At 34.4% G+C, this 19,461-nt stretch overlaps 1 protein-coding gene across 1 annotated transcript; it reads left to right on the forward strand.

Moving 5' to 3' along the window:
- Nucleotides 1-2,050: 2,050 nt before the first annotated feature.
- Nucleotides 2,051-14,104, forward strand: LOC140441082 (UDP-glycosyltransferase UGT5-like). The gene is made up of 5 exons (XM_072531514.1): nt 2,051-2,474; nt 5,067-5,247; nt 10,000-10,821; nt 11,091-11,310; nt 13,789-14,104. Exons 1-5 carry the CDS (start codon nt 2,397-2,399, stop codon nt 14,075-14,077), a joined length of 1,590 nt encoding a protein of 529 aa, XP_072387615.1. The 5' UTR covers nt 2,051-2,396; the 3' UTR covers nt 14,078-14,104.
- The last annotated feature ends 5,357 nt before the right edge of the window (nt 14,105-19,461 follow it).

The following is a 19,461-nucleotide window of genomic DNA, read 5'->3' on the forward strand; positions in this document are numbered from 1 at the left end:
ACAAAGAATTCCAATAGTGCCGATTTCGCGGTAAAGTGCACACTTCCCAAACTGAACGCTACCTGTAACTCCGCTTGTTTAAAATGTCTCGTTTGTACTTCGACTTTCTGTTCAAATGCAACGGACAAACATTTATTATTGCCACCATTAGTGTTTATTAGTGCCATTATTAGTGTTTATTTTTTGACAAAAATGCCTTTGACTGTTGTTGAAACAGCACAAATTGTTGCACTTGTGGAAGACGGTCACACTCAACGGCAAGTCGCAAGAACTGTTGGCGTAAGCCTTTCTACGGTTCAACGAGTGCTTCAATGCTTTCAGGAGGTAAGTTTGCTAACCAGGCGACCTGGCTCTGGACGAAGAAGAACGACCAAGGCACTAGATGACCGTTTCCTTGTGTTTCAGGCTTTACGAAACCGGACCTCAACTGCGGTTATGCATCAAAATCGTCTAGAGGAAGTACGAAATCGCAATTTTAGTGTTGCAATAGTCAGAAGAAGACTTCGTTCTTCTTGACTATCTTCTCGGGTAATGACTAGAGGACCGCCACTTCGCCGGGTGCCTCGAGTTGCACGACTAGCTTTTGTTCGACAATACGCGCATTGGGGAATTAACGATTGTAGCAAAGTGTTATTCTCAGATGAATCCCGTTTCTGCCTAACTGGATCCGATGGACGTGTAAGAGTTTGGAGGAGAACCGGTGAACGATTTTCACAAACTTGCATTGCTCCAAGAATGCCATTTGGTGGAGGCTCGGTCATGGCTTGGGAGGTATATCTTTCGACTTCCACACAGAATTACCCTTCATCGAAAATGGGTCCCTAACTGCACGAAGGTATATTACGGAGATTCTGGAAGAACATGTTATGCCCTTGAAGAAAACGCCGTTTTTATGCAGGACAACGTGCCACCGCACGTTGCCAGGATTAGTATGTAATACTTGGACGAAGTTGGAATTACGAGGGCACCCTGGCCAGCTAGGTCTCCGGACCTGAATCCCATCGAACATCTCTGGGACGATTTGAAAAAACGTATTCAAACCCATACACCTCCTCCTAACAACGCAAAGGAGCTTAAGGATCTGTTAGTGAGAGAGTGGAATAACATACCACAACATGTAATCCGGAGAAAAATTTAGAGTATGCCCCGTCGTCTGCAAGAGGTTATTAAAGCAAGGGGAGGCAATACACGATATTGGTCATTGAAATTTCACTGATTTTTTACCACGTTCTGTATTTTCCATTTTTTTCGTATGTCTGTTTTATCAACAATTTGATTTGTTTTCTGTTTTTTTTTTCAATAAAAACAATAAAAAACCATTTTTTTTTCTTTCAAAACAAACATTGATGACACATAAAAAATACACTAGCCCAAAAAAAAGGTTATTACTGCACCAGAGGCAAAAATATTTAAGAAACTTGAAATTTTCAAGATGACCCGGATTTTATGATCGCGAGTGTATTTAAGTGAAACTAATATTAATTTTTGAAGATTACCAAGGGTGTTGTTAAAAATCAGGGAAATACCAAGACAGTGAAGCATATGGATTTAAAGTATTGATTTGTTACTGAGTATGAAGAAAAAGGAATTTTAGATTTAAGAAATATTAATTCTAAAGAGCAACAAGCTATAGGACTTACAAAAGGCTTACCTGTAATGGCTTTTTCTATATTTAAGAATTTTCTATGCTTGAAAGTTTTTTAACGAGGAAGGATGTTGTAAATCGTTAAAAATCTCCTTGTTGCTTTCTGTACTTTTTCTTTTACAAGAAAAGGAAGAAGAGACTGATAGATGATAGTTGTTGTTGTAAGATGTAGTTTAAAGTATGTAAGTGTGTTTTCTGTAATCCTAAATAATTCAATTAAATAAACTGACAATAAGAGAGGAGCTGGTTTTATTGAATATTCAAATTGATAAAAAATGATCAGTCTATTAGAACACTAATGTGTTTAAATTCGTGGCTTCAAAAATATGCCTAACAGAGATCACACAAAGATCGTAAAGATGTGATTTCACTTAATCGCTAAAGCGCCTTCCACGACCACGACGCTCCGAGTAAGATTTCGAGACACCCTGTGGGGTCATGAACCACAAGTCGGCAGGAAATTTTATTTACTTACAGAACCAGCATTCAAAATGACTTAAACTGCAATAACATTGTAAATAGAATAGTGTAGGTATCAGTGTTTTGGTTGTTTTTTAATTAAATTGAAAAGATTATATTTTGTCCACTGATAATATTATATATTTGGAATTTTCTTGGTCAACCGTTGCAGCGATTACAAAAAAAGTTAACCTTGAGGCGTAATCATCGTGTTTGGAACTCTTTAATTCGCATTATACAGGAGGCTATACCCAAGTGCGGCTAGTTTTCAAGACAGTTAAAATTTATAAAAATGTGTGTGAAAATACTAGGACTGATAACAGTGATTTTTATTTTTCTAACGGTTACTAAGGATGCTCATGCATACAAGGTTTGTATATCTCATTACCTAGTTCAATGTTAATCCAGGGTCAATAACATCTAATTGCTAGATGTGAAATTTATTAATATCTTTTCGAGTTGTTAGGTCAGTGTTTAGAGATCAAATTGTTACATAACGAAGAAATGCAATATTAACAATGATGAATAATCGTGAATATTTTGATTAAGGGCCCCTAGGGAAATGGGAGTTATAATAATAAATGGTTATTTTAAGTAATAAATTTAGAATGAACTAAAAATGTAGAGAAATCATAACGCCTATTATACTGCAATAGATTTTATTTTAAACATTACTTTATAATATACAATGTGGCATAGACTACTAAACAATTATATATAAGGATATATATACAGGGTAGTGAATTTTCAAACGGGCCATAAGAGACATTCTAAATTGTTGAATTCCTGCTTTCTTAATTATTTTACACCAAAAGTCATAAGAAACTATTTGTAGAGGACTGAAATCTGTATGGAAAACAAATTAAAATTTAAAATTACTCTTTGAATTAAACGTATTCCAAAATTTTGCAAAAATATAAAATATTTTTCAGGCCACCCTTAAAAGGCATACCACACGTAGTGCAAGAATGTATATGATGTGCTGCGTTTAATCATATTAGTTTTAAAAACACTCCAGAATTTACCACTACCAAAGGCATCCGACAAGGAGACGAAATATCACCAAAGCTCTTCACTGCAGCTCTAGAAAATATATTCAGCAAAATAAACTGGCAGAACAAAGGCCTATCCATTGATGCAGAATACCTCAGCCATCTAAGATTTGCAGACGACATTGTTCTGATTGTAATCCTGCAGAATTACAAAAACTTATAAATGACCTAAATGCATGTAGCAATGAAGCTGTCCCAAAAATGAAATTAACAAAAACAAAAACCATGTACAACGAGCTAGTGGATGTTCAAGATGTAATAATAAATAACACTACACTTGAGACAGTAGACGAATATGTATACCTGGAAAAATTAATACAGTAGACTCCCTCTATAACGAGAACTGAAATGACAGACTAATTACCTCGTTATAAGCCGATCTCGTTATATCAGAAAATCATAATACTGTGCATACATATGAATCTGTAGTTTTCTAAACCATTAACTTCCTATAGTGAAGCCATTCGGAGCAATATAAGATGCTAATAAATATTGTTTGAATGACGTTTTTGAAAAAAAGTTATTTACGTTTATTGTCAATGAAATTTTTTATCAATGATATACGTTAAAACAAAAAAGCTGTACTTATATTTTTTTCCAACTACATAATGTATAAATCGTATCTTCAAGGATAACATAAACTATTGCTTCTGCAATTTTAAGAACTGTGTCATTTTTAACTGCTTTAAATGGTCCAGTATCATTCTATCTTATATTTTCTAAAGATGTGGAACAGTTGTATTTATTCAATGTAAAGAAGTTTATTGCGGGCTGCAGTTAAGTTTATTGAGGGGCTGTTTGAAAAGGTATTTATTTATATCCACGACCGGACTAAAAACGTAAAAAACACGTTTTTGGATCTTATTTCCTCTCGTTATAACCAAATTTGCCTCGCTATGGACGGTTATAGTTCAATAGAAATTTCACGGGACATCTAATGTATCTCATTATAAGCGAAACCTCGTAATAACCGTGTTCGTTATAGAGGGAGTATACTGTACATAAATCTGGCTCCTTACTCATAGAAATCAACAGAAGAATGAAACTAGCTTGAGCATGTTTTGGTAGAAATCCAGTTAGGTATATTTAAATCGAAGATTGCTTAAACGTTTTCGCGATTGTTTGGCGGTGTCTTTTTTGTTACAGCTTCTATTTTATCATGGTAGATGAAATGCCAATATCAATAATTTGATACCTAAAAAGTTTGCTTCAGTTTGATAAAATTTTGGTTTCTTTAAATTTAAAGTTAAGCCGTCGTTTAATTTTTTCTAAAACGCATTTAAAATTTTTATCATAACCATCTTTAACATTCAAAGACCCAAATGGGATTGTACCATGAACTACCTGACTTTCTAATAGAGTTACTATTTCAGTCGTATGTCCCTTGTGGTTACAATCTATTTAAATGGGAAAGAGAAAATAACCGTAAGGAAAATACCACTGAAACCTATCAATAACAGATTAACATCAAAAAATTCCATTGATTGTAATAATAGCACAAAATTATCTATATATGAACATTCGAATTGCTCCAGACTATAATATGATTGAGACAGCTCGTGACGTCAGACGTCTGTAGCGAGACGCATCAGTGGCGTAGCAATGGGCAAGCTTTTTGGGCAATATTTTGAACTGAACCATAACTTCTTCTTCTTCTTCTGGTTCCTATCCGTTTCGGATGTTGGAAATCATATTGGCAATCATGACCTTGCTCGCTGCGGCTCGAACCATAACTATTATTATAATATTAGACCATAACAGTCTATTTATTGAGTCATATGTGTTCTGAGACATCCACCCATTTCATCTACGTAGATTTTTTTTTCTATATTTTTAGCATATATTATTATTTTTAACTATTCAGTATTTTATTGTTTTACTAATAAATCATTTCACTGCGTAAATGCTAGATTTTAGGTGTGTTTCCTATGGCTGCCCCCAGTCACTACTTCCTAGGAAATCAAATAATGATGGGGTTGGCCGAGGCAGGACATGACGTTACTATGCTAACAGTTTTCGAAGAGAAGAATCCACCTAAGAATGGAAAATATAATCAAATTGTAATGAAAGATCTATACGAAGAACAACAAGGCAAGTAAATATTATCGTTTTGTTTATTTATTTAAACATTTTTTTAAACTTCTATATTGGTCAAAATTAAGTAAACTTGATTAATAAGTAATTTTTTTAAATCCTCTTCTTCTGGTGTATGTAGAGTATGTAAGTTCTGATGTTGCGAAACCATGATATGGCTCTTCTGCCTGTTACTCTTCGACCCTCTATCTTCCTTTCAACTATTATTCGTAGCTGGTTATATTTGTTATTTCTCATTATGTGTCCTAAGTAATAGATCTTATTTTTTAATTGTTGTTATAAGTTCTAACTCTCTTTTTATGGTGTTTAATACTGTTCGATTTGTAATATATCGTGTCCATGATAATCTGAGCAATCTGCAATAAAGCCACATTTGAAAGGCTTCTAGCCCTTTCCTGGCATTTCATTTTATTGTTTAGGCTTCAGAACTCCATACAGAAGGATTGACCAAACCTTCTTTAGCCTTTAATAACTCTAATTCGGATGCCTAAGCTTAGCTTTCGGTTATAGATAATTTGCTTCCATTTATTGTACATGTTCCTAGTCTGTTCTATTCGTGTTTTTATTTCTGTATCTGGATCCCACTTATCATTTAATACTACTCCGAAGCATTTGAATTTGTAAACTTGTTCTAAGTGAGTATTATTTAGGTCAATTCGACAATTTTCATCGGTTTTGCTAATCACCATTACTTTTTTGAATAATTAGGATTAAGGTGATTTTCATTTCCATTTGTTTTGTAGATTCACCTAAGAGGAAGTTTGAATCAGGTGTTTGATACCAAATATTCTTCTTCTTTTTATTATAGCAAATCCGGAGATTCTTTTGTACCCCTGCTTTATTTAAGTAGCGCCGGTACGCAGGGTCATTGTTGATTTTACTTGCCATAATGAGTGATTGTCTTAAGATATCTATAAAGGATCTTTAATACAGTACGTTCTTCTTGCTTTCTGCATCCTGATGTCGTTGACCTTATTGATTCTTCCTCCTTTAAAATTAATTTCTCAACTAAAGAGCAACAGACTGCCCCTACTTCAGACCACTGTTCCACCTTCTAAAGGAAGCTATTAGTAGATTTAAACAGTAGACCATTTATAGCGATAATCGATCGGTGATTTCATCATATCTGGCTACCCTCACTTAGATTAACCTACAGACCAATGCAGTTGCCCGGGATGTGGCACGTGGAGCCATAAGTGAGGGTTGGGTGTCTTATGATTACTAATTATCAAAAACTATCTCCCGTCTATGACGCTTGATGTGGTCGTTCTGATAAAGGGTGCTACCTCTATAATACAACCCTACAACCCCACCTATTTTTCAAAAAAAGTTTGTAAAATTAAGATTGTGGAATAGTCCACAGTATGTGGAATAGATTCTGGAATAGTCCACCTCTATTCTTCACGTCGAAAGCGCATCGAGAATGCCAACGATCAAATATTCTAGATCCATACTTCTAAGAACTGTGACACGTACCATGCATTGGAGATGGGCTATTTCGTTACACTGCTCCCTCTTAGATCTGAACGTCCCCATCAGTAACTTAACATAAAGGCTCAGTATGGCGGAATCTACAGGACTTTCCAGCTCTGCATGAACCCATCAGAAAGAAATAACAGTCTACTGTCTTTGAAGGACACGATCTCTTTGGAATATTGCATAATTGCACACGATTTTCTTTAAATTAGAGCACACCATATACTCGTAGCTTGCCCTGTCTATATACGACTTCCTGATCACCATATACAGCAAAGATCGGGGACCATCTTCTAATCTCAGTATTTTTCCAACTTTAGGCTGCTGATTTTTTAACTCCTACAAACGTCCGACTTCTTATAAAATACGGATAAGATTCTTTTAGTCATCTCAAGATCTTGGGCAACACAGTGGGCTAGAGAGACGTTATGCAGAACACTAAAAAGATCCTGCTAAACTTTTGTGGTCACGCCGAATCTAGCACTCTTTTTCTCTGCGTAATTTGACATAAATTCATTAAAACTTGGTCGCCGGTCATCTTTTATCTCATGTTGAAGGGTTCGTGCTTCTTCTGTTTCATTTGAGCCAGCATAAGGTGCAAGACGATTTATGTGAACTACTTTTGGTTTACCTTTCGGCAACTTCTTAATTCGGTATATTTATTCTCTTTTTAATTTCATACGGACCTTCCCATTGTCTTTGTAGTTTAGGAGACAAGCCTCGACGACTTTGTAGATTATAAAGCCAAACAAGATCACCTACTTCATAGCTTTCATTCTTGCATCGAGAATCATATTGATCTTTCATTCTGTCACTGGCTAACTGGATGTGTTGTCGGGCAAGTTTATGAATGTTGTTTATTCTTAACTTCAGGGGGTCGACATAATCTTCGCTTGCAACATGTTCTTTGGAAGGTCTGCAGCCAAACTCTAGGTCACAGGGCAAACGAACTTCACGATCTAACATCAGGCAGGTTGAAGTCTGGACTGTAATTTCATTCACGGCCGAGCGGTAGGCCATTAAGAATAAATGAATGTGCTGGTCCCAATCTCTTTGATGTTCTGATACAACTTTGAACAGGTGTTTACCCATCGTTCGGTTCATCCTCTCGACGATTCCATCTGATTGAGGATGCAGGGGTGTCGTTCTGGTCTTATTGACACCAATCAATTTACAAACGTTTTGGAAAAGAGTTGAGTCGAAGTTTCGCCCTTGGTCGGAGTGGATCTCCAAAGGAACACGAAATCGGCTAAAGAATTCTTTAACATGGCTACCAGGATATATTTATTTTCATCATTCGTCTCTGGAAGTGGACCTGCAATGTCGATTGCTACTCTTTCCATAGGACTACCAACATTGTGCTGTTTCATGGGTGCCCTCTTTTTATCAACTGGACCATTACTGGTTGCACATAGTTCACATTTTTAACACCAATTTCTTACATCATCTTCACAGTTCACCCAATAGAACCGTTCTCGAACCTTTTGCAGAGTCTTCGTAATACCAAAGTGTCCTCCTGATACACCGTCATGGAACTGACGCAATACTTCTGACACTTTACTTTTAGGTACAATCAGCTGAAGCTTAGATTCTTTACCATCATCGTTCTCAAAGATTCTATAGAGAAGATGATCTTTTAGCACTAGGCAATTCCATTATCTCCAGTAAAACTTGACTTCTGGAGTACATGCACTAATATCCTGCCAAGGAGGTCTCTCACTTCAATGCATTAAATCCAATACTTTTTTTTATACATGGATCATCTGCTTGGGCGTCTTATAGCTGTTGAGGCTGTTTTAATGACGGCGGTTCGTCCCACGGGCCAAAGTCGTTCTTTTTATTTTAGATAGTGATTACAATTTGCACTGCACGACCGTCTCGAAAGGGCATCAGCATTTAAATGAACTCTTCCAGCCTTGTGTTCGATCTCGTAATCATATTCTTGTAATTGTTCTAACCATCTTGCCATCTGTTCCTCTGGATTACGGAATTGTAGGAGTCATTTTAGAGCGGCGTGATCCGTGCGATGAAGAACCTTTCTGCCGTACAAGTATTTTTGGAAATGCTCGCAAGCCTTTACTACGCCTAGCAATTCTCTTCTAATAACGCAATAGTTTTTTTCTGTTTTCGACAAGACTTTGCTAAAGTAAGCGATGACTTTCTACTGTCCATCTTGGATTTGGGAGAGAACAGCTACTATTGCACTGTTGCTGGAATTGGTGTCCAACACATATTTTCCTGCCTGTCTAGGGTAGCTTAAAATTGGTGCACTAATCAGATCCATTTGTAATTTTTCGAAAGCTTTTTGACACTCTTCACTCTATGTATATTCTTTGCCTTCTTCTGTCAACTTTGTTAATGGCTCGAAGATGTTGGCAAATCCTTTCACAAAACGTCGGTAATATGTACATAGACCAAGAAAACTTCTAATTTCGTGTTTATCTCTTGATACTGCCCAATCCCTAATTGCTGCAAGCTTTTCAGTATCAGCTGTTACACCATTACTTCGACGAGAAGTACTTCACTTCTCGTCGAAACATGTGACATTTCTTCGTACTTAACTTCAAATTTTCTGCCCTCAATCGTTGAAAGACTTCTTTCAGACTGTTGGCATGTTCATCGAAGAATCTTCCCACCACAATTACATCATCCAAATAAACTAGGCATGTTTTCCATGTTAGACCTCTTAAAACTGCCTCCATTAATCTTTCAAATGTGGCAGGGGCATTACATAAACCAAAGGGTATAACCGTGAACTGCCAAAGCCCGGATCCTATCGAGAATACGGTTTTTTATATCCGCTTATCCACTTCGAATATCCACTTTTTAGATCGAGTGTGGAGAACCAACGAGAACCAGAGAGAGTGTCCAATGTATCGTCTATTCTGGGTAACTATCTGTCTTAGATACCGCATTGAGCTGGCGGTAGTCAATAAAAAAACGCATTGAACCATCTTTCTTCTTGACTAAAACTACTGGTGATGTCCATGGACTGTTCTGCTGCTATCGTTTTGTTGAATTAAATGGCCAAATATATGGCCTAGGAGGACAAATTTGTTAAACTTCCCGTGCTCGCACCGGTATCAATAGCCTCATTTCAGCATCCCTGCTTCATCTATTGATACCAATTCAAGCACGGGAAGTTTAACGAATTTGTTCTCATAGGCTATATATTTGGCCATTTAGTTCAATAGATTATTATATTCAAATATATATAATCCCAAAGCTTTCTTCCATACCTTATTATACATCTCATATATTTTTTTCTTTCAGCTATATTTAGGGCTGTGGCTGATTTTAAAAACAAGCAAGATCATGGTATGTTCGACAATCCTGTTGTAATGCTAATGACTTTTAACCAGTTCGGTTATACAATAGCAGAGAAGACTCTCAATAATACCAAAACCCAAGATCTCTTAAAGTCGGAAAAGAAATTCGATGTCGTCATCGTGCCACAATTTATTCTTGATTCTTTGAAAGGTTTTGCTGCACACTTCGATGCCCATTTGGTTCTTTTCAATCCTATTGCTGCTAGTTCGTGGATGAACCATTTTGTAGGAAATCCTAGTCTTCCTTCATTAAATCCTGAATTTGCTTTGCAATATCTTTCACCTATGAACTTTAAACAAAGGCTTCTAAATACCGTTTTTACTATATTTACCTATTTAAACCACAACCTACTTCAATATCCAAGTCAAGATAAACTAGTTCGTAAATACATATCCAAAGACATAGATTTGGAGAAGGTTGCGTATAATGTATCGTTGGTATTAAGCAACTCCCACCCTAGCTTAAACCCAGTAGCAGGAGCAGTTCCGTGTATGAAAGAAATAGCAGGATTCCACGTTAAGCCTCCTAAACCTCTTCCCGAAAGTCTGAAAAAGTATCTAGATGAAGCAAAAAACGGAGTTATTTATTTCAGTATGGGTTCAAACTTGAAGAGTGCAGACTTACCTATCGCAACAAGAGAAGCCTTGATGAAGGCTTTTTCCAAAAGAAAAGAGCATATTCTGTGGAAATTTGAAATTGATGACATGCCAGGAAAACCAAATAATGTTAGAATTGAAAAATGGTTGCCCCAATCAGATTTATTAGGTAAGTGCTTCCAAATTTGTAACTTTAAATTTGTTTCTAGATTAATCAAGGATATATTATACCTACGAGAAATAAACATAAACCCCATTTTTCATTTTAAATAAATAAACAACTATTCAAAATAAAAATAAAATAGACGGTTTAGGTTTAATTTCGTTACAGTGTACCACCATTCGCTGATAAGAATATTTCTGCCTCTTCGTTTCACCAGAGCGAACTTGGCAAGATATTCCGATTTATATTCTCATTAAACGACTATTACTTTTTAGCGCATCCAAATATAAAATTGTTCATTACACATGGAGGATTTTTAAGTACAGTAGAAACTGTATATAACGCTGTACCAACTGTAGCTATTCCGATTCTGGGTGATCAAATGTTAAATGCCAAAATGGCGGAAAGACATGGCTTTACAAAAGTGGTTGAGTTTGCTAAGCTTAGCGAAGAAACGATATCAGATGCTATAGAAGAAGTCTTGACAAATAAAAAGTAAGTAGAAATGAATATATATATATATATATATATATATATATATATATATATATATATATATATATATATATATACATGTATATATATATATATATATATATATATATATATATATATATATATATATATATATATAGAAAGTCAAAGACAGTAACGGGTTACTGGTAAACAACAGACAGTTGAAGATAACCGGGAACGACCCAATACTAAGAAAGCAATAAAAAACGGGTGCTTCTAAGTGAGTGTCTTTTATTAAGAGTCAAGCTTTTGCCACATAATTTTGGGCTTCATCAGAACTTGCTGTAATGGAAAAACATTATTTACAATATCATAATTAGATGTTATTTTAATCTTACCTTAATATCGACACTATCTCTTAGTGTATAATAAAATTGACATGGACATACACATATTTTTAAAAACAAACCAAACGCATCTCCCAACCGGAGGAAAAGTGGCAAACAAGGCCTTTATTAAATATTTAAAATTAATTTTAAAAGTAGTAAAATTTACTAACATTACTAACATTTAATGTTGTACTATTCATTTCACCGTGATATTATGCAGTCAAGGATTTGGAACAAAATAACAAACTGGCGTAAAACCTTTTGCTGAACCGGCATGAACCACAATAAATCTTTTTCTATCATAACCACCTGATTAACTCACACTTCTGCTGTTGTTATCCTGCCACGACATCATTTTATTTTCCCTAGAAAAATCCACGTTTCATCTCAAAATACAACTTCTCGTGGATATGTGCTATATCTGGACTATAAGTCCAGAAATATTCCATTCACTCACGATAAAACCTCCCCAAAGAACAGCTTGGATTGACATGACATTTGGCATACACATAGCTAACATGTTAAATAAAAAAAGTTATATTGTGCCGATGTGTGTTTTCGCCCTAGGGGTGAGTTTCACCCATTCTCAGGGGTGAAAAAACATACTTTCAAAATAAGTCTTTTTACTGAGTCAATACTTTTCCAGTTATTTGCGAGTGAATATGTTTATTTTTCAACAACAAAAAAACAAGGTTTTTAGACGGTTTTTGCAAATAACTCAAAAAGTAAGTATTTTATCGAAAAAATATTCTTAGCAAAAATATAGCTTATAAAATAGAAAAAAAAATGGTGTACGTATAAAGCCAGAAGCCCATTTGTAGCTAACGAAAAGTAGGTTCTTATTCGTCAAATTCCAAATCGAATATTTTAACGTGAAAGAATAAAAAAAACAATCACTTTACTTTCCCCGACAGCGAGTTTTTCCCGAAAAGTGCTTTATTTTTTTGATATTTCTCGTTGAAATATTCGATTTGAACTTTGAATTACTTTTCATTAGCTACAACTCTGCTTTTACTGAGTCTACAGACGTCATATAGGTATAAGTACATCATCATCTAAAAACAAAAGGAAATAAAACGTCTTAAAAGGAAATAAAATTTTTCGAAACATCAATAAATCAAAATATTGGTTTCTCTGACCTTTATTAAAGTGATTACCGCAAGCTATTTTTACTTGGTTAACAAATACTTTGTTTTTGGGTACTAAAAGTTCACTACACATTATAAAACTTAATACTAAACATTTAAACTAAACTCTAAAAAATAACACGACCAGTAAATAACTTAACAATAACTATAACATATAACACACAATATATTAACTTAAAAAGCAACACGCTACAATTTGTATTTAAACAGACTGGCAAGTTTGGATCTGTAAAATGAGAATTCGTCTGGCTTAAGGTAATAAATTATATTTAATAGCCCCCTTGACGAATGAGAGAGCGAATATCAACACGTGCGTCTGTTTACAGATGGAAAAATACTTTCTTTTTGTCATTTCTTTAACTTTTGTGGAAATTTAACAAAACCATTCCTTAACTGTATGAATGAGGTTAACTTTGTATGCTAATTAATGGCAAAATAAAATACACTTACCATAAAATTTCAAACTACAATATAAAATTAGTTGTGAAAACAGATGTTTGTGTAATATAAATAACTTCTAAATGCAAAAACTGGACAAAAAACAGCAACAAACTGAACAAGTAAACAAACCAGAAACGTCACAAATTGTACTTAAAATCTAAACACGTCCCCAAACATATTTTTTGTACCTATCTCTTTTCGATGTACTGAGTCTAGACCCCGATGTGTCTTTGCCTAATAACAAACGGTAGCTGGTTTGTCTTTGGTTTCATGCGTGGAAGAGAATGATACTAGATAAAAAGTATGTGTTTTATCTCGCCAGGTATTATTACCGCACGGGTAAAGAACCACGGAATCAATTATATATCTGTCCATTCATAGTTTCAATAAAAAATAATTCTTGAAAATACAGAAGAATATTATTTGTTCCATCCAATTTTAGTGTGTCTTAATAAACTATACTTTCACCTTTGATCACGTCCTTAGTGCTACATAAGTTTCTTTAGATTTTCTCATTTTGGTTATTATTTTGTTTTCAGATATGTTGAGAACGTGAGAAGTCGATCCAAGATCTTTCACGACCGACCAATTCCAGCTCTGCAGGAGGCAATCTACTGGATAGAGTACGTAGTAAGACACAACGGTGCCCAGCATCTGCGAGTTAGTTACCTTGACTTGGCATGGTATCAGTGGTACATGCTGGATGTATTTGGATTAATTTTTGCAGTTCTCTTTATGATTCTTTTTATTACTAAAAAGATAATCTCGTTGTTGTGTAAAATATGTACAAATAATAAAAAACCATCTAAAAAAGCGAAAAAACAATAAATTGAAGTAAATAAAGATTTGATTTTATCTTCTTCTTATTATTTATAGTTACACAGTCATTTATGAGTCTTAAATTTCCTTAAAATATCCTTCCCTTATTCAGAGCCAGTCTTCACCATGTCCCAGTACTTATTATAATTAATTTTCTGCCTGGAAAGCACATGTATTATAAGATGACACGGGCCAAAAATTGATTGTGACAATTTGTTTAAAAAAAATTGTTTAAAACATTTTGAATAACTTTCGACCTCTTGGTCTTGAACCTTATTATGGGGTATCTCATGAAAGTGATTATGCAAAAAAAATCTCGATCTTTTCGCCTTGTCTAAAAAGTATTACGGAGGAATGATAACTCACATTCCAAAAAAGTATGCTTAAAAAATCTTATCTTTTATATCATTTTATTTTGTGAGCAATTATTCAAATAAAATATCTACTTAATCTTGTTGGTTGTTTACCAAATAACTTAGTGCGCCTGTTTAAGAAGCAGGTCCGGCTTATATTTTAAAATGATATATTTTCAACAAACAATATTTATAAGGTCAGTAGGGGTAATGGGGGACAGTTACCTCAATTTCAAATATATTAAGATATTTTCTGAACAATTAGTGTGATTAAATTTTTCGTATATTTTTATGTGATCGATAAGAGATAATCCTTCAAGAAATTATGACTTTTAACATATATTTGTGTAAAGCAAGTACCCTATAATTTTTTTTAAATCTTAAGTCAAATGACCTCATTTGTCCCAATGTACGGGGTAAATGAAGACTGCAATTTTTTTCCAATTTAACTAACCTATAAAATAAAATGGGTAAATGAGAACAAAATCATTTAAAGCATATAAATAAATAATAAAATCGATAATTTCTCTTACTAGTTTATTCAGAAATTAAACGGTACATTGTCAACTAAGTAATTAACTAAATTTAAAACGAACAAATTAAATAAAAACAATACTATTTTTGCCTTCTGGAAATACCTCCATTATAATTGATTCTACCGCTACATTTTCAATCTTCAGGTGCGTTGGCCATCTAAAAGAACTTCCTAGTCGATCTAAAAATGTCATTTTCACTTCTTATAGTTTGAAAATATTACTAGTGGATGGCTTATCTGTTGCTGCGCTTTTTCTTGCCTTAACCCATTTAGTCCTGAAACTTTTTTTTGTTTAAACCTGAATGTATACATTGAGTAGTGATCAAAAAGGCTTCAAAAGTCAGGGAAAAATAAACAAAAAAATATCTGACCTCCAGATTGGCCACAATTTGGTGTTCGGTGTTTAAAAGGACAGTAGGACTATAAGTTACTTTAAATGAAAAATTTTTTTTTGCCAAAAATATTTATTTATTAGCAAGTACAATTTATATTCATTGAGTGTGATAATTATAAAAGCATTCTTTAGGCTGAAGGACAACATTACACTTATGACAAATAAAATTTGCCTTTTTATGGTAGTGTACGCATCTTCGTTACTGTTCTTGATAGGTTACTAAATGATCCAACCTATCATAACGTGAGTGTTCCCGTTGATTGCTTGGCGCTTTTGAAGGTCTCCTTTTGGTGGTTCGCTTGTGCGTTTCTAACAGCTCAACTGCAATAGCCCTTCGTAATGCTAACTGGTCAAGTTTTCCGCCATCCTGTTTTTGCAAGTGGTATGCATTCTGAACTGCCATATCGACACAACGGGATATCAAAGGAAAATACCACTTTTTTCCTCGTAAAGTTGTTCGATACTGAGCAATATTCTGGTCGCTTCTGTCAACTCCACCCATGTTTTCGTTGTACAGCTGTATAGGCTTAGGTTGATTTATGTATATATGCTTCTTCTCGGATTGTAAAAATCGTTTTACTTTATTTAGAGGGAAAACTGAAGACACGTTCGATGCAAAAGTAACGACACTATTATCATTCCAATTACATATTATACTATCATCATCTACCATGAAATAATCAAAAGCACCTCTCTCCAGTTTTTTCATCTCTTTTATTGCTATTAGGGGACATTCTGGAATTCTATTTATTCTTATGGTACCTGTACCTTTTATGTTTCTGAACTTCAATTCTTTCAGGAGAGACAAAGATGTGAAATAGCAAATGGCATCTTCTGTAAAACATCGGCGTATTTGAGAACAACACTTGACCCTAAACCTAAATGACTATATTTTGGTGGTAGAGTTGAAGATGCTCCCTGATATGGATCAAAATAAATGGTATATCCAAGTCTTGTTGCTCCAACCCAAAACTTGTAGCGCCAGCGAATGGGCTTTCCACGGATGAATTTTTTGCAACTATGGCGTCCAAAATAGGGCACCATAGCTTTATCTATACTGTGGTTTTCTTCTATTGGAGCATATTCGAAGAATTTTTTGTTCAGAGATTCGAAGATTGGCCTCATTTTAGAGAACTTATCTTGCTTATCCAGTTGGGTGTTATCATTGCAGTGAATGTTTGTCATAATATATTGAAATCGATCTCTGGATATAGCTGAACAAACTACTTTATTATTCGTATCATCAGAATTTTGCCAATACATTTTTCTTCTAGCAACAGAGCAATAAGCACTAAGCAGTAATATACCAATGAAGCAGAACATTTCATCTGTAGATATATCACCTAAAGAATTTTTTTATTGGGCATATGTATTACTATATTCCGTAATTTGCTAAACTATATCAGCCATAAACAATTTAAATACGCGTTGGTGAAAGCTGATTGTTTACAGATTGAATTGGAATCCATGTAGAGAAATTCGATTGTAAATCTCGTTTTGAGTACTTGAATTTTTTAAATTTCTTAGGTTTGTGTTCAACAAAGTCTGCTAATTATTTATCATCATCTGAATCAGATTGATTTGGTAGATTAACTTGACACTCTGCCCTAAGTTGACATCCAGGTAAATTCTCAATATCAACATAATCCTCATCGGTAACGTCATCGTTAGCATTTTCAGGAGGCAAAATTGCAATGCTATCTGGAACGTCAATATCTTCTTTTTCTATTTCTTCAAAGTAGTTTCGCTAGCGTAAGGGGCTTTTTCCAGTACGAACGACTGAGAAAAATAAAAAAAACATTTATTAGTAATACAGAACACTGTAGACGCTGATTGTCCTACTGGCCTTTTAAAAGAACATGATACTTTGAGCACGTGTTATGATATTATTACCGACAAAAATTTAAACATTTTACACAAAAACTTCCTGACACACTGGAAATTATTTATTAAATGATTCATAATAAGATTCGATGGGTAATATGATAATTTAGGATTGTAAAACTAATACGGCATTTACATTTGAAAAGTTTAAATTTGTAATGTACTAGAAGAAACCTTCTGGCCTTTATAAAGGACGGTAGGTTCAAATGGGTTAATGAAATCGTATTTTTCTGAGACGAACTAACATCTCCTTTTAAAAAATTTCCAGGCGTATCATCATCGGTATCATAATTCAAGGTTATATTGCTATCGCTCTGTCTCATATTCTCTTGCATTTCTTTTTCCAAATCTTCGTTAGTATCAGATTCGCTTTCCGAAATATTTTTCTTTAGAACCTTTTTCTTTGTTCTATTTTGTTGAGTTTTATCTTATTTGCCTGTTTTTCGTTTTGAAACTTTACTTTTTCTTCTTTCTTCTTCTTGACGCAGTCGTTCTAAAACTTCTTCGGAAGTTAAAACTTCTCCATATAGTTGCTTAAGCCGTATTTGTCTCTCTTTGACTGGTGTTGGAGTAACCGAACTTTCTACATTAGTCTTTAATTTGTTTACGAAAAAATCAATTACATTTCCTTTAGCGACATTATCATTTGTTAATTCTCTTATTGAAACGTTGGAACCAGAAGTCATTTGACTAGTATCAGCATTTTTCAAACTTGTGGTTAATGTGTCCTGCTGTCATATATTTTTTAATGGTAGATTTGTACCTAGCTAACGCAACTTGGTTATAATCATCCTCTGGAAATTTACTTTGGTCCACTGTCAAAGAACCTGTACCAACAAATTCCGTAACTATGATATCCGGAGTTAGATATTTTATCCATAAGTTTATGATGGCAATAGAAAAATCTTTTTTCGACATTTTGTTCTTATTGATAACACCCAAAAATTTTCTCATTTCTGTGAGTAATATTCTATTCCATCCTGTGCGTTAGATGGCTAGGAAGTCGAAATAAAATTATGCGGTTTTCTAGGGCAGCCTGTACTTATATGTTTTGCACTTATATGGCTTTTCTGTCCATCAAACATTAAGAGTGCTTTTTGAGTAAGCTCCACATTTGGCAGTGATTTTTTAACTTTTTTCACATTGGGTATAAACTGACCAACAAACCAATTAAAGAAGACTGGCTCTTCCATATATCATTTAGGAGTTGCCGAATATGTGGTCCCCCGAAATTCTAAACTACTTCCAGTCCATCTTTGTCCAATAGTTGATTGATATATTTTCACGACCTGTGCCACGAATGCGTTGATAAAGCGCTTTATTTTTTTGGCTAATACCCTTAATTTTGGAGGGATCTGTACAAAATCCAGACTCAAGGTCGCAGTTCAAGAAAAGGTCGGGCATTTGATCAAATAAATTTTTATTTACAATTTGTTGTAATTTATTGTAATAGTCTGCTACAACAAAAGGATCAGAAGACAGGGCCCTTTTATTTTGCAAACTTTGTGGTTTCTTTAATGATGATCGAGAATGCCGATTCATAAAATTCTTATACCAATCTTGACCGGGTTTATTTTGCTTGAAAGGAGTGGAAATGTTTAAATCTTGACAATAACTTTGAACGAAAGATAATAATTCTTCTTTATCCATGGGATAACCAAAGTCAGCTCTCGCTAAAATTAGCTGTCCTAGTTGGCCCTCAACTTCTTTTGAAAGGTCATTATGCCGACCAGCGCCGAGATATTCCAGTGAAGTTTTTGTTCCATTTATTCGGTTAAATATAACGCTTCTTGGAATTCCATAATATTCTGCAGCAGAAATATAAGAACGGTTGTAGTTTTTGACGTCGTTTAGACAGGTTTTACGTTTTCTGCTGTGTAGGTTGTCTCTGGTCTTTTTTTAATATGTTTTCTTACCATATTGCAATTTATTTTAACTTGTAACAAAAAAATGAGTATCAACTAGAAACTAAGTTTCTGTATAATAGTAATAAGGGGTAATTGGGGACGCTTCCGCAATTGCCCCAAAATTCTGTCTTCATTTACCTCTTGTACATATTATTTTGGGGTAATTGTGGACACACAAAATAAACATCTCACAAAGGTTTGCAGTTAAATCAAGTATTAAAAAAATGTTCTACTTAATCAATTAAATCCAACTGTGATGAGAAACATTCAATATTTTAAATATTTTTAAAGTCACAGTACTTACCGTAACAGCCAACCAA

Source organism: Diabrotica undecimpunctata, chromosome 5 (assembly GCF_040954645.1).
Source record: "Diabrotica undecimpunctata isolate CICGRU chromosome 5, icDiaUnde3, whole genome shotgun sequence".
Classification (NCBI taxonomy): Eukaryota; Metazoa; Arthropoda; class Insecta; order Coleoptera; family Chrysomelidae; genus Diabrotica; species Diabrotica undecimpunctata.

Bases quoted from the DNA above. Each gene is read 5' to 3' on its own strand.
- LOC140441082 (XM_072531514.1), top strand. From the start codon at position 2,397: ATGTGTGTGAAAATACTAGGACTGATAACAGTGATTTTTATTTTTCTA. The intron at 2,475-5,066 runs GTTTGTATATCT...CGTAAATGCTAG, and splicing joins AGGATGCTCATGCATACAAG to ATTTTAGGTGTGTTTCCTAT. The intron at 11,311-13,788 runs GTAAGTAGAAAT...TTTTGTTTTCAG, and splicing joins GAAGTCTTGACAAATAAAAA to ATATGTTGAGAACGTGAGAA.